The sequence below is a fragment of the Schistocerca piceifrons genome, chromosome 3 (assembly GCF_021461385.2).
Source record: "Schistocerca piceifrons isolate TAMUIC-IGC-003096 chromosome 3, iqSchPice1.1, whole genome shotgun sequence".
Classification (NCBI taxonomy): Eukaryota; Metazoa; Arthropoda; class Insecta; order Orthoptera; family Acrididae; genus Schistocerca; species Schistocerca piceifrons.
In genome coordinates, this window is record NC_060140.1 from 343,716,546 (window position 1) to 343,740,899 (window position 24,354).

At 42.7% G+C, this 24,354-nt stretch overlaps 1 protein-coding gene across 1 annotated transcript in view; it reads left to right on the forward strand.

Moving 5' to 3' along the window:
• The window catches only part of LOC124788642 (glycogen-binding subunit 76A), a 53,278-nt gene extending 29,167 nt beyond the window's left edge, over window positions 1–24,111 (forward strand). Inside the window, exons 3-4 of the mRNA XM_047255912.1 lie at window positions 593–1,754; window positions 20,108–24,111. Coding sequence (XP_047111868.1) covers window positions 593–1,754; window positions 20,108–20,488 — 1,543 coding nt within the window. The 3' untranslated portion in view covers window positions 20,489–24,111. The remainder of the gene's footprint in view (window positions 1–592; window positions 1,755–20,107) is intronic.
• The last annotated feature ends 243 nt before the right edge of the window (window positions 24,112–24,354 follow it).

The following is a 24,354-nucleotide window of genomic DNA, read 5'->3' on the forward strand; positions in this document are numbered from 1 at the left end:
CCAGGGCTCAAGTACGTGACAGGAAACTCTTCCTCGAACAAAGCTGTCAGTCAGCAGGCTGGTGTCCATATAAAGGGTGACGCATGTTCTTTTCTTGCTTGTTTTTTTCGGCTTCGGCAGCGATGTCACGTCGTATGTTAGGCGGTGCGATCCCCATGATTAAGTACATCTTGTGCAATGGGGTTGGCCTCAAGCATCCGGTAACAATCCGTGCCATTTCATTCACCGCAACATCAACTTTTCTCGCGTGTGTTGATGCAGACCATACTAGAGCAGCGTATTCCGCGGACTTTTGGGTTTGCACCCCGGGATACACTGGTTAGTTTCCTGATGATGTTGTTTCTAGTTGAGACTTTTTCCCTTTTGGCATTACAATGATGTTTATAGGTCAGTGTGCGATCCAACGTGACACCAATATATTTGGGCGTTTTACAATGCTCGAGACGCTCACCTCTCCATATTACATTAATTTGTTTACGAAAGTTGGAAAGGGTATCTTCGCCACGCATATCAGTAGTATTGCCGTCAGAGTCCTGTGATATTCTTGAAATTTCTTTTTTTCGCATCGCTGAAAAACCTTATGTTTTCACAGATCGACTAGGACACCGAGTGAAGAGACCCGGTCGTCTCCTCGATCGCAGTCGGCAAGTGACGATAGTCGACCCCTGAGCGAGCTGTCTGCGCTCGAACCGACGCCGAGCTCGTATTCCACGATAGAAGATTCGGTCGCCACGGCAGAGTTTTCCGTCTTGGAGGACGGAGTGCCCCCTGAGTCGGACAGGCTGAAGGGAATGCCAGAAGAGGAGGCGGAGGAGGCGCTGAGTGCAGTCGTGAGAAGGCTGGGGCTCACCAACGGCGGAGCTGGACGCGGCGGGTGCGACTGCGTAGTGCGCCTGCATAATGGCAAGTGCGTCATCCACCACAACAGTCTGCATAACGGAACAGACGCGTTGCACCACCGGCCCCAGAGCGAAGTCGACCGCCTCAAAGGCTCGACCCACCAGGAGGACAGTAACGGAGCGGCACTGAACGGAGATTCGGAGACTGAATACGAGAGGACATTTGTGTCCGTCGACTTGCAGATGAACTGTCAGCTAGACGCTGAAGCCGAAGCGCCGGTGGAAGAGGGAGGAGTTACGGACGACGATGGCCCGCGTGAGCGCATTAGCGAGGAGAAGTCGGCAGACAACCTGCGTGCACTGTGTGAAGAAGCCTCTGGGGAACGTGAGGAAAGGCACGAAGAGGCGACGAACGGTGTGTGCGTCGAAGCGGACGCCTCGCAGCAGGTGGAGTGCCGCATCGTGGTGAGCCCCGAACCGGAGGACGAAGCGGAGGCGCAACAGGGGAAGGAGCGACCTCCCGTCAACGGCAGCGGCAGCGCCTCCAACGACGAGGACGACGACTCGCGGCCGCAGCGTGTCCGCCGCTGCTCGTCCCTAAAGAGCGGCAAGACTCCCCCCGGCACGCCGGGCCGCAAGAAGATCGTGCGCTTCGCCGACGTTCTCGGCCTCGACCTGGCCGACGTGCGAACCTTCCTCGACGAGATCCCCAAGATCCCCAGCTCCGCCTACGACGACCTGCGCGACGTCGACCTGGGCACCTCGGCGCCCAGCTTCCTGCCGGCGCCGACGACGACTATACTGGGAGATTCCCAGCAGCAATCGTTCGCGTTCCCCACCGCCCGCACGCTGGTGCCCCTGTTCCAGCAGCCTTGGACGCAGCCGGACTTCTTGGACCGTGTGCGCGACAGACAGGTCAGTAGCTAGTTCTTTGTGTGTGTGTGTGTGTGTGTGTGTGTGTGTGTGTGTGTGTGTGTGGGGTCTTCAGTCCAGAGACTGATTTGATGCAGCTCTCCATGCTACTCTATCCTGTGCAAGCTTCTTCATCTCCCAGTACCTACTGCAACCTACATCCTTCTGAATCTGTTTAGTGTATTCATCTCTTGGTCTCCCTCTACGATTTTTACCCTCCACGCTGCCCTCCAATGCTAAATTTGTGATCCTTTGATGCCTCAGAATATGTCCCACCAACCGATCCCTTCTTCTAGTCAAGTTGTGCAACAAATTTCTCTTCTCTCCAATTCTATTCAATACCTTCTCATTAGTTATGTGATCTACCCATCTAATGTTCTGCATTCTTCTGCAGTATCACATTTCAAAAGCTTCTATTCTCTTCTTGTCCAAACTTTTTATCGTCCATGTTTCACTTCCATACATGGCTACACTCCATACAAATACTTTCAGAAACGACTTCCTGACACTTAAATCTATACTCGATGTCAACAAATTTTTCTTCTTCAGAAACGCTTTTCTTGACATTGCCAGTCTACATTTTATATCCTCTCTACTTCGACCATCATCAGTTATTTTGCTCCCCAAATAGCAAAACTCATTTACTACCTTAAGCGTCTCATTTCCTAATTTAATTCCCGTAGCATCACCCGGTTTAATTCGACTATATTCCATTATCCTCGTTTTGCTTTTGTTGATGTTCATCTTATATCCTCCCTTCAAGACACCGTCCATTCCGTTCAACTGCTCTTCCAAGTCCTTTGCTGTCTCTGACAGAATTACAATGTCATCGGCGAACCTCAAAGTTTTTATTTCTTCTCCATGGATTTTAATTCCTACTCCGAATTTTTCTTTTGGTTCCTTTACTACTTGCTCAATATACAGATTGAATAATGTCGGGGATAGGCTACACCCCTGTCTCACTCCCTTCCCAACCACTGCTTCCCTTTCATGCCCTCGACTCTTGTAACTGCCATCTGGTTTCTGTACAAATTGTAAATAGCCTTTCACCCCTCCCCCCCCTGTATTTTACCCCTGCCACCTTCAGAATTTGAAAGAGTATTCCAGTCAATGTTGTCAAAAGCTTTCTCTAAGTCTACAAATGCTAGAAACGTGTTCCAACATTTCTACGAATTCCAAACTGATCTTCCCCGAGGTCGGCTTCTACCAGTTTTTCCATTCGTCTGTAAAGAATTCTTGCTAGTATTTTGCAGCCGTGGCTTATTAAACTGACAATTCCGTAATTTTCACATCTGTCAACACCTCTTTCTTTGGGATTGGAATTATTATATTCTTCTTGAAGTCTGAGGATATTTCGCCTGTCTCATACATCTGCTCACTAGATGGTAGAGTTTTGTCAGGACTGGCTTTCCCAAGGCCGTCAGTAGTTCTAATGGAATGTTGTCTGCTCCCGGGGCCTTGTTTCGACTCAGGTCTTTCAGTGCTTTGTCAAACTCTTCACGCAGTATATCTCCTATTTCATCTTCATCTACATCCTCTTCCATTTCCATAATATTGTCCTCAAGTACATAGCCCTTGTATAAACCCTCTATATACTCCTTCCACCTTTCTGCCTTCCCTTCTTTGCTTAGAACTGGGTTTCCATATGAGCTTCGATATTCATGCAAGTGGGTCTCTTTTTCTCCAAAGGTCTCTTTAATTTTCCTGTAGGCAGTATCTATCTTACCCCTAGTGATGTGCGCCTCTACATCCTTACATTTGTCCTCTAGCCATCCCTGCTTAGCCTTTTTGTATTTCCTCCGATCTCATTTTTATATTTTCTCCTCTCATCAATTAAATTCTATATCTCTTCTGTTACCCAAGGATTTCTTGAACCAAGTGTTAGCTATGATTTGGTTGTGCTCTGTGCAAAATTCCACCAGGCGGCTTCCTCTTTCGTTTCTTACCCCAAATCCATATTCACCTACTACATTTCCTTCTCTTCCTTTTCCTACTATCGAGTTCCAGTCACCCATGGCTATTAAATTTTTGTCTCCCTTCACTATCTGAATAATTTCGTTTATCTCATCAATCTCTTCGTCATCTGCGGAGCTAGTTGGCATATAAACTTGTACTACTGTGGTGGGCGTGGGCTTCGTATCTATCTTGGCCACAATAATTCGTTCGCAATGCTGTTTGTAGTAGCTTAACCGCTTTCCTATTTTCCTATTCATTATTAAACCTACTCCTGCATTACCGCTATTTGATTTTGTGTTTATTCAACTGACCAGAAGTCAGGTAGTTCTTTATTATTCCTGAATCTCCATTATTCACTTCCGTCTTATTCATATTAGGCATCGGCCCCTCAAAAACTAATTACTTCATGTAGAGTTGTGAAGCCGTATCACTGACCATGATCAATTCCAAGTCTAGGAGCTCACATTTTGGCCTGTCATTGTTTCGTTGGTGATAGTGTTACATGATACACTGTTGTTGACCTAGTTTGATGCAGCTGTTCGTGTTATTATAACCTGTTATTCATTGTTCCTCAACATAATAATGTCATAATTTTGATTCCTATTCATAGGAATTTTTTTTACCACCACCACTACCACAATCATTTTCTTAAATCTTTAGCCAGCACTAGGAATGATTTACACCTCTATCCAAAGCGACTGCCCCCTTTTTTGTTCTTCTCCTGCCCCTTGCCACTTCCTCCCACTCCTGCTTCCCCGTGTACGTATTCTTATCTCCTCCTCCTCCTCATCATCATCATCATCCAGCACCTTCTTTCCCTTATTCTTCTCCTTATCCTCGCCATTCTCCTTCCGTTCCTCGCCGTTATCCTAATCTTCCTCTTCCTCCTCCATGCCTTTCTCTTCCCCCTCCTTACCTTCATCTCTTTCTCCCTATTCTTCACTTTCCATCTTCTCCTCTCCATCACTCCCAACATAGTGACTCCTTTCCCCCTGTTTGTTTGTAATACATCAAATTTTATTTTTTTGACCTAGGCACTCAACTGCCATGCCCTAGACCAACACTAAACCTGTGTAGGTAATGTACAATAGCATCATCTGCAAACTTCATGGAATATACGCTCTTGTCCACCAGCTGTTTGTTTTTTTAGTAATGTGTTCGTAGGCTGTCTACACTAATCTCTTTCTCTGCATGACTACCGCAACATACTGTACATCCACTTGGACCTGCTTAATGTTGTTAACGCTCAGTCTCCTATTACTATTTTCACTCCCTCCCTCGCACCTACTTGTCTCCAATACCAAATTATGTACCCATTAACGACTCAGTATGTATCGTATCATTCTATCCCCTTTTTTAGTCAAGTTGCACCATTAAGTTCTTTATTGCTCCATTCACTTGAGTACTGCTTCGCTAGCTCCAAGTAATCGTGAGCATTCTTTTGGAAAAAACACTCATAAAAATAAACTCTTCTCTTTGTCTTTACAGTTATCGTTACTTTCATTTCTACACGAGGCTACAAGCCAGACAAATACTTTCAGATAAAATAGCTTAGCTCTAACATTTGTTTGATGTTAATATACTTTTCATCATCAGAATATTTTTCATTCTATTATTAGTTTACACTTCTTCAGATATACCGAAAGTAATATACTACCTTTTGTCTCTCAGGACGTAATGCCCTCAGCACCACCTGACGTAATTAGACTACATTCCAACACCATTGTTGTATTTTTGTTGTTTTCCGTTTAATAACCTCTTTAAAAGATATCACTTCCTTTCAGCTGATCTTCAAAGTCCTTTGGTATATCTGTCAGAATTACAATGTTCTGGCCAAATCTAATTTCTTTCTTTATTTTCAACTTTAATTACCTTTCCATACATTTCTTCAGTTTTCTTCAACACTTTCTCTAGGTAAATATTCAATAACAGGGATATTCACGAATATGTCTCACTCCCTCCTCAACTACTGCTTCCCTTTCATGTCTTTTGACTTTAATAATTGTAATCAGGTTTCCGAACAAGTTGTAAATACATTTAGTTATCACACTGCAGTCCAGTCATAGTGTGATTCATTTAACATTGATAAACATCGGTTTATTTTATTACTTAATTATTTTATGAGATGATCCACAGTACATCGAGGATGACTTGAATAAGGTTGACACCAGCCCTAGAAGCCTATGTGGCTACAAACGTACGTTTCGTTTTCTTCAACATTTCTTCTACCTCGCGTATTCAAATATTTTTCCAGAACCCTAACTGATACTCCCCCGAGATCGGCTTCTACCAGTCTTTCGCTTCTGTAAATAACTCGTGTCAGTATTTTGCAACTGTGATTTATTAACTAATGGTTCAGTATTTTCATCCTTCAGCACCTGCTTTTTTGGAATTAAAATTATTATATTCTGCATAAAATCGAAGGGTATTTCTACTGTCGCATATATCCTACACGCCACGTAGAACAGTTGTCGCATATGGCTCGCCCAAGGATATCAGTAATACTAATTGAGAGGTAATGTTATTTGCGCTAAGGGCTTCGTTTCCATTAAGATCTTTGTGTTTTGTAAAATTTTTTTCGCATTATCATACCTCTAATCTCATCTTAATTTGCTTCCTCTTTGCTTTCCATTATATTGTCTTTGTGTTTGTTTCCCTTGCGTGGCCTTTCTGTACTGTATATTTCTTCCACCTTGCAGTTCTTTGGCACTGGCTTGTCATCTGAGTTCTAAAGTCATACAATTGGTTATCTTTCCTCCAAACGTCTCTAATTTTCCTATAGGCTGCATGTATCTTTCCTCAAGTCATGCCTGTTTCTACATCCTTGCGTTTGTTCTCCAGCCCTTTCTTCTTAGCCATTTCGAATTTTCTGTAAGTCGCATTGTTTAGACATATGTACTCCCCTTTGCATTTTGTATATTTTATCCTTTCGTCAGTTAAATGAAATTTAGCCTTGTTGTCCAAGGATTTCTACTAGGTCTTGTCTATATAAATAATTCATTTTAAGCTGCCTTCACTATTTAATCTTTCAAAGCTATACATTCGTTCCCTTCTGTACTTCTTATCCCTTTTCAGTAAACTGTTGGCTAATGCTCCCGTGACACCCTCAACAACCTCTGGCTCTTTCATTTCATTCAGGTCTCATGGCCTAATTGCAAAACTTTTTTCAATTTCTTCAGTTTTAATCTGGAGATAATGACCAATAAATTACGGTCAGAGTCCACATCTGCTCCTGGAAATCTCTTACGGTTTAAAATCTGATTTCTAAATAATTGTCTTACCACCAGATATTCAACTTGAAATTTTCCATTGTATCCATGTGCCTTCCAAGTATACAATTTTCTTATGTATTTTTTAAACCTAGTGTTAGCGATAACTAAATTATGCTCTGTGCAGAGTTGTTCTATCTGACGGCTTCCTCTTTAATTTCTTTCCCCAGTCCATGTTTGCGTGATTTTTTTCCTTCCCTTATTTTTTCTACTATCTGACTTCAGTTCCCAATTACAACAACATTTTCGCCTACTTTAACTATCTAAATAATTTCTCTTCTCTCATCATTCATTTCTTCAATGTCATCTGCGAAGCTAGGTGGCAAATAAGCTTGTACTACTATGCTGAATCATGGCTTCGTTTCTATATTGACTACGGTAATGCATTCACTATGCTGTTCATAGTAGCGTACTTTCATTCCTATTTTTATTAATTATTAGATCTAATCCTGCATTAACTCTATTTTATAACCCTGTACGCACCTGATCAGAAGACCTGCTCTTCCTGTCAGCGCGTTTCTCTAATTCGCAGTACGTATTTCAACCTATCAATTTCCCTTTTTAATTTCTGTGACCTGCCTACCCGATTAAGGGATATAACATTCCACTCATCGAACCGTTGAATGCAAATTTTGTCTTTCCTTGATGACATCATCCTGAATAGTCCCCTCCCGGAGATTCAAATGGGAGGATATTTACTTCCGGTATATTTTACCGAAGAGGGTACTATCATTAAGCTGTACAGTAGAGCTGTATGTCCTTGGGAAAAACAACAGTTTTCGTGTGAACTTGATTTCTGCTGTTCGCAGTACCAACACAGCTAGGCCATGTTGCCTGATGTTAAAAGACTAGATTTGTCAGTTACACAGATCGTTGCCCCTGCAACAACTGAATAGTATGATACACCTCTTCAGGAAGCATAGGCTAGTCTGGTCTCTCCACAGAAGCCCCTTCGTTGTGGATGCGCGTACATCAATGACATGAGCGTGGTTCCGTTACTACATCGACAGTGAGTTGCTTTTCTGACGAAGACAATGATGATGGATATACAGGGTTTCTAGGACGTGTAGAAGGGAGTGAGTAGATAGGATTTTGAACTGGAACCCATGTCCAGAAACGTATCTTTTCCGTGCTACAATCATTTGAAAGCATGTTGGGAACGGGACCGCTTTTACAATTAGTTGATTAGGCGTGACCCATTACATCACTTGTTTTATGAGTCCATTCATTAATAGCCAAAGAAATTGCTCGTGTACTCGTTGACGGATCCTCTTCAACGTGATGTAGTACGGCTTCGAATGAACCCGTGGTCTAGGGCTAGCGTCTTTGATTCATAATCAAAACGTCTTCGGTCCCGGGTTCGATCCCCACCACTGCCTAAATTTTCATAAATAATCAGCATTGGCGGCCGAAGACTTCCGGCATAAGAAGTCAGCCTCATTATGCCAACGGCCTTGTCAAAGAGGGCGGAGGAGCGGATAGAGGTTCAGGGCACTCTCTTGTCCTAGGGGTGGGAAACTGCCCCTAAAGGCGGAAGAATCAGCAATTACCAACGACATGAGGATGCAGAAGGCATTGGATACCACTGTATTAAAGACACGCAACGTGTATCCACAGGACATGTGGCCTGTAATTGAAGAAGTGTCATGATGATCTCTCCATTGGCAAAAGATTCCGGAATAGTCCCCCATTCGGATCTCCGGGAGGGGACTGCCAAGGGGGAGGTTACCATGAGAAAAAGATTGAATAATCAACGAAAGGATAACGTTCTACGAGTCGGGGCGGGGAATGTCAGAAGCTTGAACGTGGTAGGGAAACTAGAAAATCTGAAAATGGAAATGCAAAGGCTCAATCTAGATATAGTCAGTGAAGTGAAGTGGAAGGAAGACAAGGATTTCTGGTCAGATGAGTATCGGGTAACATCAACAGCAGCAGAAAATGGTATAACAGGTGTAGGATTCGTTATGAATAGGAAGGTAGGGCAGAGGGTGTGTTACTATGAACAGTTCAGTGACCGGGTTGTTCTAATCAGAATGGACAGCAGACCAACACCGACAACGATAGTTAAGGTATACATGCCAACATCGCAAGCTGAAGATGAACAGATAGAGAAAGTGTATGAGGATATTGAAAGGGTTCAAATGGTTCAAATGGCTCTGAGCACTATGGAACTTAACATCTATGGTCATCAGTCCCCTAGAACTTAGAACTACTTAAACCTAACTAACCTAAGGACAACACCCAGTCATCACGAAACAGAGAAAATCCCTGACCCCGCAGGGAATCGAACCCGGGAACGGGAAGCGAGAACGCTACCGCACGACCACGAGCTGCAGACTATTGAAAGGCTAATAAAGTATGTAAAGAGGGAGGAAAATCTAATAATGGGCGACTGGAATGCAGTTGTAGGGGAATGAGTAGAAGAAAAGGTTACAGGAGAATATGGGCTTGGGACAAGGAATGAAAGAGGAGAAAGACTAATTGAGTTCTGTAACAAGTTTCAGCTAGTAATAGCGAATATCCTGTTCCAGAATCACAAGAGGAGGAGGTATACTTGGAAAAGGCCGGGAGATACGGGAAGATTTCAATTAGATTACATCATGGTCAGATAGAGATCCCGAAATCAGATACTGGATTGTAAGGCGTACCCAGGAGCAAATATAGACTCAGATCACAATATAGTAGTGATGAAGAGTAGGCTGAAGTTCAAGACATTAGTCAGGAAGAATCAATACGCAAAGAAGTGGGATACGGAAGTACTAAGAAATGACGAGATACGTTTGAAGTTCTCTAACGCTATAGATACAGCAATAAGGAATAGCGCAGTAGGCAGTACAGTTGAAGAGGAATGGACATCTCTAAAAAGGGCCATCACAGAAGTTGGCAAGGAAAACATAGGTACAAAGAAGGTAGCTGCGAAGAAACCATGGGTAACAGAAGAAATACTTCAGTTGATTGATGAAAGGAGGAAGTACAAACATGTTCCGGGAAAATCAGGAATACAGAAATACAAGTCGCTGAGGAATGAAATAAACAGGAAGCGCAGGGAAGCTAAGACGAAATGGCTGCAGGAAAAATGTGAAGACATCGAAAAAGATATGATTGTCGGAAGGACAGACTCAGCATACAGGAAAGTCAAAACAACCTTTGGTGACATTAAAAGCAACGGTGGTAACATTAAGAGTGTAACGGGAATTCCACTGTTAAATGCAGAGAAGAGAGCAGATAGGTGGAAAGAATACATTGAAAGCCTCTATGAGGGTGAAGATTTGTCTGATGTGATAGAAGAAGAAAGAGGAGTCGATTTAGAAGAGATAGGGGATCCAGTATTAGAATCGGAATTTAAAAGAGCTTTGGAGGACTTACGGTCAAATAAGGCAGAAGGGATGGATAACATTCCATTAGAATTTCTAAAATCATTGGGGAAGAGGCAACCAAACGACTATTCACGTTGGTGTGTAGAATATATTAGTCTGGCGACATACCATCTGACTTTCGGAAAAGCATCATCCACACAATTCCGAAGGCGGTAAGAACTGACAAGTGCGAGAATTATCGCACAATCAGCTTAACAGCTTATGCATAGAAGCTGCTTACAAGAATAATATACAGAAGAATGGAAAAGAAAATTGAGAATGCGCTAGGTGACGATCAGTTTGGCTTTAGGAAAAGTAAAGGGACGAGAGAGGCAATTCTGACGTCACGGCTAATAATTGAAGCAAGGCTAAAGAAAAATCAAGACACTTTCATACGATTTGTCGACCTGGAAAAAGCGTTCGACAATATAAAATGGTGCAAGCTGTTCGAGATTCTGAAAAAAGTAGGGGTAAGCTATAGGGAGAGACGGGTCATATACAATATGTACAACAACCAAGAGGGAATAATAAGAGTGGATGATCAAGAACGAAGTGCTCGTATTAAGAAGGGTGTAAGACAAGGCTGTAGCCTTTCGCTCCTATTCTTCAATCTGCACATCGAGGAAGCAATGATGGAATTAAAAGAAAGGTTCAGGAGTGGAATTAAAATACAAGGTGAAAGGATATCAATGATACGATTCGCTGATGACATTGCTATCCTGAGTGAAAGTGAAGAAGAATTAAATGATCTGCTGAACAGAATGAACAGTCTAATGAGTACACAGTATGGTTTGAGAGTAAATCGGAGAAAGACGAAGGTAATGAGAAGTAGTAGAAATGAGAACAGCGAGAAACTTAACATCAGGATTGATGGTCACGAAGTCGATGAAGTTAAGGAATTCTGCTACCTAGGCAGTAAAATAACCAATGACCGACGGAGCAAGGAGGACATCAAAAGCAGACTCGCTATGGCAAAAAAGGCATTTCTGGCCAAGAGAAGTCTACTAATATCAAATACCGGCCTTAATTTGAGGAAGAAACTTCTGAGGACGTACGTCTGGAGTACAGCATTGTATGGTAGTGAAACATGGACTGTGGGAAAACCGGAACAGAAGAGAATCGAAGCATTTGAGATGTGGTGCTATAGACGAATGTTGAAAATTAGATGGACTGATAAGGTAAGGAATGAGGAGGTTCTACGCAGAATCGGAGAGGAAAGGAATATGTGGAAAACACTGATAAGGAGAAGGGACAGGATGATAGGACATCTGGTAAGACATGAGGGATGACTTCCATGGTACTAGAGGGAGCTGTAGAGGGCAAAAACTGTAGAGGAAGACAGAGATTGGAATACGTCAAGCAAATAATTGAGGACGTAGGTTGCAAGTGCTACTCTGAGATGAAGAGGTTAGCACAGGAAAGGAATTCGTGGCGGGCCGCGTCAAACCAGTCAGTAGACTGATGACCCCCCCCAAAAAAAAAAAAAAAAAATACGGCTTCTGCTAATTCGAATGTGCAGCGTTTCTTTGGAGCACCACAGTCACGTCTGCTGACCTTGAAGGTACCCTTTCTCGAAGCCGTTGAGTAATCGTGGCGAAAAGGGTGTGCGATGGAGTCGGACGTTGTCCAGAACAATCGTGATAAAGGCGACGAGCAGGTCTGCCATTACCGTGAGCTTCGACATTCAGAAGGATCATGTCGGCGTATTCTGCAAACGTGAACTCAACCATGTTACTCCATACACGTGAATGAGGCTCGAACCAGGTCAGAGGGGTAGGTCAGACGTCAAATGACATCAGCTGATCCGACGTAACCACCTCCAACCATGATTACCTTGTTGCATATCTATCTAGCAAATATTTTATCAGATGTCTAGCCGGCCGCTGTGGCCGAGCGGTTCTAGGCGCTTCAGTCCTGAACCGCGCTGTTGCTACGGTTACAGGTTCGAATCCTGCCTCGGGAATGAATGTTTGTGTTGTCCTTAGGTTAGTTAGGTTTAAGTATTTCTAAGAGACTGATGACCTCAGATGTTAAGTTAGAATGGTTCAAATGGCTCTGAGCACTATGGGACTAAACATCTGTCGTCAGTCCCCTAGAACTTAGAACTACTTAAACCTAACTAACCTAAGTACATCACACACATCCACCTGCGACCGCTTGGTCATCACGGCCGGCAGACGTTAAGTCCCAAAATGCTTACAAGGAAACCTCCCCATCGCACCCCCCACAGATTTAGTTATAAGCTGGCACATTGGATAGGCGTTGAAAAACTGAACACAGATCAATCGAGAAAACAGGAAGAAGTTGTTTGGAACTACGAAACAAATAAAGAAAATATACAAACTGAGTAGTCCATGTGGAACAAAGGCAACATCAAAGATACTCAGAGCGCAGGAGCGTTGTGGTCTCGTGGTTAGCGTGAGCAGCTGCAGAACGAGAGATCCCTAGTTCAAGACTTCCCTCGAGTGAAAAGATTAATTTTTTGTGTATTTGGTGTATTTGGACCGCAAGTTCAGCAACAGGTGAATAGGGTACTTGCGCAAACGCCGAATGTCAGTGTGAATTGCAGTGCGTCAGAAAAAATGGAGAAAAGACTAGTGAAAGACTTTAATGAACGTGTGGTTGCTCCTTACACGGACAAGGATTTTGCCTTACTCCTTGACAGCTATACAGGACAGAAGGATAAGGCATTGTACAATTTTAGTGTGGGAGTAGACGTGATTACCATTCTTCCAGGTTGCACACCTCTTGTGCAAACGTTAGATGTGTTTGGTTTTCGGCAAATGAAATACTTTTTGTGAAAAGATTCTATGATTTTGCGAAGCTGCACAGGTATACAGAGCAGTATTGTTTACGTGATCGTGTGTCAATTATCAAAGTTCAGGCATCCACATATAATCAACTTCGCTCTCCAAAATTCCAGGACATGTTCAGATTTGCTTGGACATACGCAGAATTTGACGGTCTACACATTGAAAAATTTGAAAACGTTAAAAACATATGTTTTGATAGAGGACAGGGAAAACTGTGCAACTGTGGAACTGTTGCATTCATTTGTTGCAGTTTATGTGGCAAACTCTTAAGTTTTTATCACTTTTTTGGGAGTGATTGTCATACCCACAAGAAAACCTAAATCGGGTAAGGTAGAATAATCTTTTTACCCATTCGCCAAGTGTACAAGTTAGGTGGTCGAGAACATATTCCTGTCATGTAACGCACATGCCGTCACCAGTGTCGTATAGAATATATCAGACGTGTTTTCCTGTGGAGGAATCTGTTGACCTATGACCTTGCGATCAAATGTTTTCGGTTCCCATTGGAGAGCCACGTACTTTCGTCTACTAATAGCACGGTTTTGTGGTGCAGTCGCAAAACACAGACACTAAACTTATTACAATGAACAGAGACGTCAATGAACGAACGGACAGATCATAACTTTGAGAAAATAAAGTAAGTAAAGGTTTTACTCCAGGGAAGACTAGAACCAAGGACCTCTCGTTAGGCAGCTGCTCACGCTAACCATGGGTCCACGGCGCTCCTGAGCTCACATTAGCCTTGATAATGCCTATCTTGCGCATGGACTACTCAGTTTGTATATTTTGCTTGTTTTTTCATAGTTCCACACAACTTCTTCCTGTCTTGTCTATTGATCTGTGTTCAGTTTTTCAAGGCCTATCCACTGTGCTAACTTACAACTGAATCTGAGGGGGGTGCGATGGGAGGTTCCCTTGTTAGAGCCTTTTTAACCATCATATGGCTATAGTACGGAAACGGTACCTTTCCGGACGAGGGGTCCTATTCAAAATATTATGTACTCACTCGCCTCTACAAGTCCTAGAAGTTTGCAGCCCGAATTTCCGAGCACCCTGAATCCGACGCTGCAGTGCCTACGTTGTGAAGAAGTACGAAGGCAATGTTCCATCAGACATGCATGCAGGTCCGAAGGGACATCGTATCATACTTCTTTACAATACAGAGACTGCAGTTTCGTGTTTATTGGCCGCTGCCGGGCCAGCAATTTAAAATTAAATGCCTCCCTTTTCGGGAATAACATTATTGGCAACTACGAGTACAGGTATGAGACTTGGTCGACGACATACGGCAGTTTGGGTCTGGCCGTGAATCTTGTTCGGATAGACAAAGCGGTTAAGGCGACGTCCCGCGTAAATTGGGAAATCCGGGTTCGAGTTCCGATCCAGCACAAATTTCCACTGTCGTCATTCTATTAGACAGGGTGTTTCAAAAAGGACTTAACAACTTTAAAAATTCATGTAAATATATTAGAAGAAGATATAGAGCTGGGTTTAGTTATATTTTGCAGGGAAACACAGTTTTTTTTTACTTCCAGCTGGTTATTTTGCACACTCCCATCTGAAGACAATTTCTTCCCAAAACTCGCTGTAGCATTGCTCAGAGGCGGCACAGGAGGTACAAACACGATACCCTAGCTGAATCACCCATTTAAAAAACGGAGTGGTGTCAGGTCTGGTGAACGTGGGGGCCCTGCAATTGGCGCGTCACAGCCAATCCATTGACCTGGAAAGCGGTCACTAAGAAAGTCCCGGCCGTAAGCCAGGTAATGGGGTGATGCACCACCTTGCATGAAGTAAACATTTCGTTTTTGGTCATCCTCATCGATCTGTGGTATCAAAAATTGTTGTAACATATCCAGGTACACTATCCCGTTGACGTCAGATGTGCTTGGACGACTTGACGATTTCCCATGTCTTACCGAGCACTCTGTTTCTACAAAACATTTACGCCACTCATAAATTGTAGGCCTACTGGGAGGATCTTTAAAGTTTTTGGTACGGAAATTACGCTGAACTGCTGTCGCCGACAGCGGTTCTTCAAACCAAAACACACAGCTAGGACGCTAGTGTCCAGTGGAGCAAGCCATCTTTAACGCCACTGTCGCTAGCGCTCCTTACGGTACGATTCGGCACTAGCAAACTACGCGAGAGAAAACTTAGTGTATTTCCCTAGAAATTGACACCACGATCACCTCTGTAGGTACTATGACTTAATTCATATAAATTTTCAAAGTTGTTAAGTCCTTTTTGAAACACGCTGTACAGCTGGAGGTGATTCATATTCGCAACTGCGAATACATTTCATGAAGGATATTGTCAAAAGTTGATGTTTTCGAGAATGATTGACGCGACAAGTGTACCGAGAACACACAATACAGCTTGAAAATCTGTGAAGTGCACGGTTAAGTGGAGGTTTCACTAGCTACGCGATTAAGTGCAGACGTCAATTCTTACAAACGTAATAGCTTTCGGCTGTCACACTCAACTGAAACATTGTGCGGTTATGATCTGACAAGCGGCTTACGGGCGCTTAAGAGCACGCTGCTCGTGATCTGTGGGTTCTTGATATCGGAACCCAACCGTAGATAGCCGTGGTTCCTCAGGTGTCCCGCCACTCAGATACACAACGCGTTAAGTTCGCGCCTGCCCCCGACGCGGCGAACATTGACCCCGACATGAACCGCATTACTGATGTGCAGCAAAGGTCTTTGCTACTCACTTCTACTGCGACGGCCCGTCTTGTTCACACTACATACTTAAACAGTGTGATGGTAGCATACAGGGCTTGAGTTAAGAGCTAACTTACGTTTCTGCCTGTTCACGGACAGTGCTTCCAGGAATTGTGTAAGAGGTTTAGCCAGAAGTAATCACTTACGGTGAACGCACTATACGTAAACCATCTTCTGGACAGCTCTGTCAACAGGCGGAGAGCAAATAACTCAGTACATTTCACTTGCAAATCGGGTTCTTGCACGCTGGCTGACGTTTGCTGGCGGTGGGACGTAAACGCCAGTGGAAATAGCCCCGCATACCGCCGGCCACCAGCTAAGCGGTGCCAGGCGCTCTTGACACCGTGCCACGTCCGTTTACAATCCGCCTCGTGCCCTGACTAATTTAGGGCTATAAAAACAAGCTGCAATACAGGAAACTTGGATCTCTCTCTTCCTCCCTCTCTGTGTATTCACGATGAGGAAGCTAACATAAACCATCTCCATTACATCTAGAACGAATAAACGTATCGAAATGTAGCCATCGCCAAGTTGTAGCGTAAAAGTTTTTGATAATGTAAGTTGAGAGAAGCTATGAGAGGAAATGAAGACAGGAGGAATATATCTGCTCTTACTAAAGGTAAGGCTGTCAGAGACAGCAAAGGACTTGGAAGAGTAGTTGAACGGAATGGACAGTGTCTTGAAAGGAGGTTATAAGAGTTGTGCTATGAATTTCATTTTCCTTCCAGTTCGACTAATTTCTCCTCGCTAGTTATCTTAAAGGAGGATATAAGATGAACGTCAACAAAAGCAAAACGAGGATAATGGAATGTAGTCGAATTAAGTCGGGTGCTGCTGACGGAATTAGATTAGGAAGTGAGACACTTAAAGTAGCAAAGGAGTTTTGCTATTTGGGGAGCAAAATAACTGATGATGGTCGAAGTAGAGAGGATATCAAATGTAGACTGGCAATGGCAAGGAAAGCGTTTCTGAAGAAGTGGAATTTGTTAACATCGAGTATAGATTTAAGTGTCAGGAAGTTGTTTCTGAAAGTATTTGTATGGAGTGTAGCGATGTATGGAAGTGAAACATGGACGATAAATAGTTTGGACAACAAGAGAATAGAAGCTTTCGAAATGTGGTGCTACAGAAGACTGCTGAAGATTAGATGGGTAGATCTCATAACTAATGAGGAGGTATTGAACAGAATTGGGGAGAAGAGGAGTTTGTGGCACAACTTGACAAGAAGAAGGGACCGGTTGGTAGGACATGTTCTGAGGCATCAAGGGATCACCAATTTAGTATTGGAGGGCAGCGTGGAGGGTAAAAATCGTAGAGGGAGACCAAGAGATGAATACACTAAGCAGGTTCAGAAGGATGTAGGTTGCAGTAAGTACTGGGAGATGAAGTAGTTTGCACAGGATAGAGTAGCATGGAGAGCTGCATCAAACCAGTCTCAGGACTGAAGACAACAACAACAACAACAACAATAAGAACACTAAATGTAGTAGAAAGCATGTACCAAGTGAGAAACGACAGGTCAAATTTGGGAATAAGACAAGAATGCAGTTTGTGTCCGATTTTATTTAATATTTAAATTGACGACGTACTTAGGTAATCGAAAAGTAAATTAAGTTTTTATACTAACGACTTGAACGACATGAATCATTTTGTAACAATACTTTTTGCTGATGGTCAAATTTGATTGCTGATAGCGACAACACATTGCAGATAGGTGCTCGTATTTTATCCGCAACAGGAAAGTTGTCATCTGTTGGTATCTATATAGAAAAGAAGAGTTATGGCTTCTAGCGGCCAACAGCCGATTCCTATCCTAACAATAAGAAGTGATCAGAAAGTAGAAAGAGTAATCTCATTCATCTTCTTAGGAAATACTATCTCATTCGTGACAGAAATGAAGACGTGAAAGAAAGTAGAAAGATTTAATTATATTAACAGAACAAAGTATAGAATCCACAGAAGTAAAGCAAGAAGGGAAACTCTACTGAAGTTCTGCAAAATGATATGTGGAAGTGAACCGTGGGCTGTAACAAAAAGAAAATGAACAAATATCACTATCATCCGAGATACTCATAATGCTGTCAGATGGGAGGATGCATACTGACATCATAGAGGCTCAAATGAGCAAATTAATGAATACAGGAACAACTGGAACTGTCATGTCACAAGAATGGAAGATGACCGAATAACAAAATTAACGATGAACTATTGCGCAGTGGAGAGAAATGATTCAAATGGCTCTAAGCACTATGGGACTTAACATCAGTGGTCATCAGTCCCCTACACTTAGAACTACTTAAACCTAACTAACCTAAGGACATCACACACATTCATGCCCGAGGCAGGATTCGAACATGCGACAGTAGCAGCAGCGCGGTTCCGGACTTGAAGCGCCTAGAACCGCTCGGTCACAGTGGCCGGCTGGTGGACAGAAGATATTTCGGAAGACAGGGGAAAAGGTGGCAATATTAATAGTTTCAACCAAGCGGCGGAACAGGCAAGTGCCTAATACATACAGGAAGAACTACATATTTTTCTGTGATTATGGAGTTTGAACAAATAGTAACAAGATGACAACATCGCAAATAACTGTCCCGTTGACAGGAGAAGAGGTACCTTGATCCAGTGTAGCCTTTCTTCTGGAAGGTTTTCTTCAGGTGCTGAATCCCGGTAGATGAAATGTGCTTGTCGCATATGTCATGATATCTGCGGACAAGGGCCGTGAGCCCGGATTTCCGTTTTGCTGCTGCATGATGGCAACTGTTGGCGTTGAGGTACAGGTCTGTGGGTGTTTTCTTTCGGTACAGCGAGTGTCCCAGTGTGTCGTCCGTTTTCTTCCTTATTAGGATATCGGGGAAGGGTAGGCACCTGTTATGTAGCTTATACTGTAGTGCTCCGTATTGTACAATTTTGTGCCCTTTTATACGACATTTGTCGAGTTAGGTATAAGGGGGAATAAAAAAAGAAAACGACGCATCACGAAAAATTATCAGAAGTGGACATAATCTGTAGAAGTTATGTAAATGTACAGACAAACAAATGATTAAGATTTCAGAAAAACTTGAAAGAGAAGGAGGTTCATGAAATGAGCAAGTCAGTAACGCGTTGGTCCACACCTGGCACTTATGCACGCAATTATTCGGCTTGGTGTTGATTGACAGAGTTGTTGGATGTCCTTCTAAGCGATAGCGTAAAATGATTCTGCCGAACTGGCGCGTTAGTCTCAAAATCCTGAGATGATCGGAGGGCCCTGCCCATAATGCTACAAACGTTCTCAGTTGGGGTTAGATCCGGGGGTCTTGCTGGCCAAGGCAGGATTTGGCAAACACGAAGACAAGCAGTAGAATCTCTGGTCTGTGCGGGCGGGCATTATCTTGCTGGACTGTAAGCCCAGGATGGTTTGCCACGAAGGGCGATAAAATGGGGCGTAGAATATTGCTGACGTACCGCTGTGCAGTAAGGGTGCCGTGGATGACAACCAATCCCAGACCATCACTCCCAGGTGTTGAACCGTGTGGCGGGCGACAGTGAGATTGTTGTGAGACCTTAACTTTTCCCGGCGAATTGAATGTTCAAATAACTTACGGGTTTGCTGCCGGGTGACGTCGTCGACTACCGCCGATATTTCGACAGGAGCACACCCTGCCATTCTCAGGGCACAAATGCCAGGAGGAAGGAATGTACAAGGGAATTTAATTCCTCGGTTCACAGAGGAGAAACAAGGAAGATACCACACACAGAACAAGTAACCGCAGAGTTAACATACAACCAAAGAAAACCAACATCAGAAATATCGATAGTGACTATTAATCAACAGGTGAGGTAGCACTAATTCTGTCGCTCTGTTTTTTGATGAGGGACAGAGCCGGATTTCAAGCTGCTTGCCCCGGTCGGGGCATACATTTTCATCTGTTGACGTATGTCAACGCCTGTAAGCAGCTAAGTGTGTTCATTTCATTGTAAAGTTTTATGAATTTATTTGTAAAAGTATAGATAGTGGAAATTAAAATGTCCTGTGGTGTCTCTCCTGCTCCAAGTCGGCCCGTTTGACGTCCTACCCCCCTTAAGTAGATAGAAACGAAATTGTGCCAGTAATTATAAAAAATCAAAGTGGGGCCCATTAAACCACCTGTTCCTTTGCGACTCGAGTCCATTTTGGTACGAGTTACTGAGGAGAACCTGTTTCCAAATTTGGTCCGCTAGACACACTTTTCTGGTTGTGTGTGCCGGCAGGTGTGCCTGGAGAGCGCCACGCTGCAGGACCCGGCGCTGCTGTCGCTGAGCGGCGTGGTGCGCGTGCGCAACCTGGACTTCCACAAGTCGGTGCACGTGCGCTACACGATGGACGGCTGGCGCACGTGGGCGGACGTGCAGGCGCGCTACGTGGACGGCTCGTGCGACGGCTTCTCGGACCGCTTCTCGTTCGTGGTGTACGCGGACGCGCTGCCCGCCGGCGGCCGCCTCGAGCTGGCCGTGCGCTTCCAGTGCCGCGGCGCGCAGTTCTGGGACAGCAACGGCGGCGCCAACTACGCCTTCCAGTGCGTCGCCTCCGCCGCCGCCCCCGCGGTCGAGCCGCTCAGCCCCGTCGACGACCGCTGGCCGTCCTTCTACTAGCGGCCCCCGGGGGCGCGCCATCGCCTCCACAGCCATGTCACGGCGCCGGCCGCTACTGGCGAGACACCTAGCGGCGCGGCTCGCAACCCGGCCGCAAGGCTCGGCTACTCCGCAGCCTACAACGTCGTACATAACCACCATTGTATACCCTCACCTTCTGCAGTCACATTTTAAGCCGAATGTAAAGTATTGTTTAGTTACTGTCAGCGTGACAAAAGTGAGAATGGAGCGCGTGCAATGGCAACTGACAAATTGGATAATCATTCGGGACGCGGTCCGCCAGAAGATTCCTCGTGGTGTAACTCCACTAGAAACTCGATCAGTTTCAAGGCCTAAAGATCAGCATCAGCTGTTGCCCAGTTAATGCAAACACTGCGTAAAAACGAATAGTTAAACATCGCGAATGTGCAAAAAGTATATCGAGAATTCTAATTCGACACACTTATTCAGCTCCGTACAATTCTCATAGGAACAGTATCTCAACAGAAACAGAAGTTACTGTGTTATATGCAAAAGACCGAGAAAGATTCAGAGTGGCTGGTACATACGTGACAAGTATCCCATATTCTAAAAGTTAATTGATAGAAAGATATTTTTGCACAAAAGCGCCTGTTAAGTTTCTATACCATTTTCGAAGATAGTATGTTTTATGGCGATCGGGAGATCTAAAGTACATGAGATACTTTGGTTGTGTGGCTGTTGTGTGGGGAACGGAAGATGGAGAGAGGGAGTGGGAGAGGGGATGGGGACGACGGAGGGGGGAGGGGGTGAGCAAGGTATATATATATTTTCATTCACTCGTAGCTGTGCCAGGATCGAGTTCGTATTTGATTTCATCGTCGGTGTTTCGTCGTGAAATAAAGGCAGACGATGAAAGGTTTTATACTTATTCTTTGTGCTCGGATTAGCATGTGCTGCCGCATACTGAGCGAATACTATTGTTGTGAATTCATTTGCTATTAAACTCAGAGTTGAGAAACAAAACGTGAAAGATATTTCGATGTGGAAAACAAAACTGAGCAAAAAGATATATAATCGAACATCTTGCACGTTAAAGGTTATTGACATATAGTACAGATAGTACACAACTGGTTGACATTTTGCGAGTGATGGTCCTCAGTTTATTGTTTGGGGAGTCCTGTGGCAGATATGGAGTCGCAGTCAGAAGTACAAAATGTCCGAGTGCCATTGTGAAGTCGAAAGCAGTATAGACACGAACAGCTGAAACTTAACGCAACATAGGGTGATTTCAACTGATACTGGTTCATAGAATTGGTTGCTATCAACGCGGTTTCTTGTTTTGAACTTAAATAGGTTCACAGGCTGTATCTATGGGTTGGTAACTCTGACAGCTGGTCAGGGCTTCCCCATATGCTCTTCACAACGGAAGAAATGAATTTCAGTGTCACTGTATATATGTAGATGATATCGCGATCTGGGACTGCCGTCATACTAACAGTGCGTCAGTACTCGAAGACTGAATAATACACTAGTTTACATTATAGATATTGATTGGTATAAATACTTTTACGTTGGTCTGATTTATAGCTTTAATTTATCTTAAACTGATAAAGTTACAGTTAGGTAGTTCTGTTCAGAAATGCGCTCACTTTCAAAGAAGAGGAACTGAAGGGAGAGTAGTAAATAGAAATTAACAAAATCTTAGCCCAATTCATGCACTAACACACGTCCATATTGACACTGAAACGATAACCTCATAACACCTCCATAATAACGTTGGGCCAACAGTGACACCTTCTTGAAGACGTGATCACAGACAATACTTACCATATCACAAACATGACTATACTACATTGTTGCAGATTGTTAATATTTAACCATTCAAAGAATCAATTACATAATAAGAGCAGCAAATAAAATTTCCTTGCAGTACAGTAGAGAGAATTATTTAAAATGTTTTTTATAAATTATTTCGAAATATTTTTGTACTTCATTATACTGACTATTGGTCTGATGAATGATTTGAGAGACATGTTTTACCCATTGTGTATATCAGTTGACAAAACTGCAATATATGACTAGTGGTAGTTCTTGACTGTTAATAATTTTCAGCAAGGAAATAAACTGCGAATATATGTACATATAGACAATTAAATAGCAGTTGCAAGTAAGACGTCTAGCGTTTTAGCATAAACCTTCACCGCAGAGCAGTAATAATGAATCTGCCTTACTTTTTAAAATTGGTTTCTCAGGTGTAGGAAATAAGAGTTCCTTCCTATGGGCTAATATTCAACTGTTTCTAACAGACAGTAGTTCTCCCATTTTATTTAGTTATCTCTTCATCTGTTTTTTATGCAGTGGCCAAAGCTTTTATTTTTATAGGATTCTCAGATTTCCTTGAAAATTTAATTTTGTACGTCTGTTATGGAAAGAGCGAGTACTAATGAATATTTTCAGTGGTGAAGATTAACAGTTTTGAAGTATTCTGTACTTTATAGTTGAGGGGTGGTTAAAGTAATTATACTGCGGGTCATTAATTGAAACACCAAAGCATAGAGTTTATTAAATTGTTGTTCTCAGATGTTTATAACGCACTAATAAATGAATATAATGCAATTGAAATGTGTATTAGATATATGTGTACAAATTTACACAGCCAGTCAGTTTGAATAAAATTCTTCTGGGATTGTGGTCACGTTGTGTTGTGATTTTGGGAGAAGGAACTTTATATTAACTGAAAATGGAATTTAAACGCTGCCTAAGAATACACTGAAAGACAGCACCAACATTTGACGTAATGAAACAGGTGGGTAGCACTTAATAAAAAAATTAACAGATTGTAAGTTAAGAGCATCTTCCATCACCTTCTCAGAAACTTTTAAAATTCTATTGTCAGTTCATGTTTTTATCGGTGTATTTCACAACATGGTGCCCTCAGAAACCCAGGGACTTTTATTGGAACTGTGTGTTCAATATTTTTGTGATTGAAGGTATATAAATTAGAATTTAGGTATCTGATGGCTAAGAAAAGTCATGTGCTCTACTTTCTGCATCTTGATGTGACAAATAGTTCTATATGCAAAACATAATAAATTTCAAAATGTGTTCCTATTTATTAAAACGTTATTTTACTAGGGGTTTATCGATCAATAAAAAATGTTATTCTAAATGTTATCACGTAAATTATATATTGCTGCGAAGCAAACAGATGTTGCAACAGTTGCTGAAAGCATGTTACAGAGCCAGCCATCGTATGATTGGATTAGTAGATTTGAAAGAAATGTTACATCTGAGAGCAGCCTTTCCAAGTGACACGATGTGTTATCTGGTTACGTCAATATTGATAAAAAATGTCTTGGTAAGCTTTTGTTCAAGTTGTGTTTGTGTGTGCCTGTGTGTGTCTGGTTACAGCATAGTTCTTATTAATCGAAAAAAACTATTAAAGTAGGAGGCTTTATCTCATGATCTTTCACTCCGTTTTAAGGAATTTAAGATTCTTCAGTAAGCAATATCTAGTTACTAAAGTCATTTTGAAACTTCTGTTTACTGACTTGGAAACCATAAGGCTTCCATTATCATTAAAAAAAAAATAAGAAAATTGTACCTGAGCCATACAGAAATATGTGCTGTTAAATATCTGGAAATAAAGTCTATTCTTAAAATTTTTTGTTTTTTGTTTTTTGTCTTAAAAACAAGCCACATAGAACTTTTCAAATGAACTGCAATGTAACTTAAATGAGTATTCCTTCTTTATCTATCTGAATGATGGCAAATATTAATATCAAAAAACAATTGTTAATGAATTAAACAAATAATAATTTTCGTCACACACCCTTTCCCGCTCCATCCCAAATCCCCATCAATACCCATTTCCTGGCCCCAGCACAACAAAATATACCGGTCAC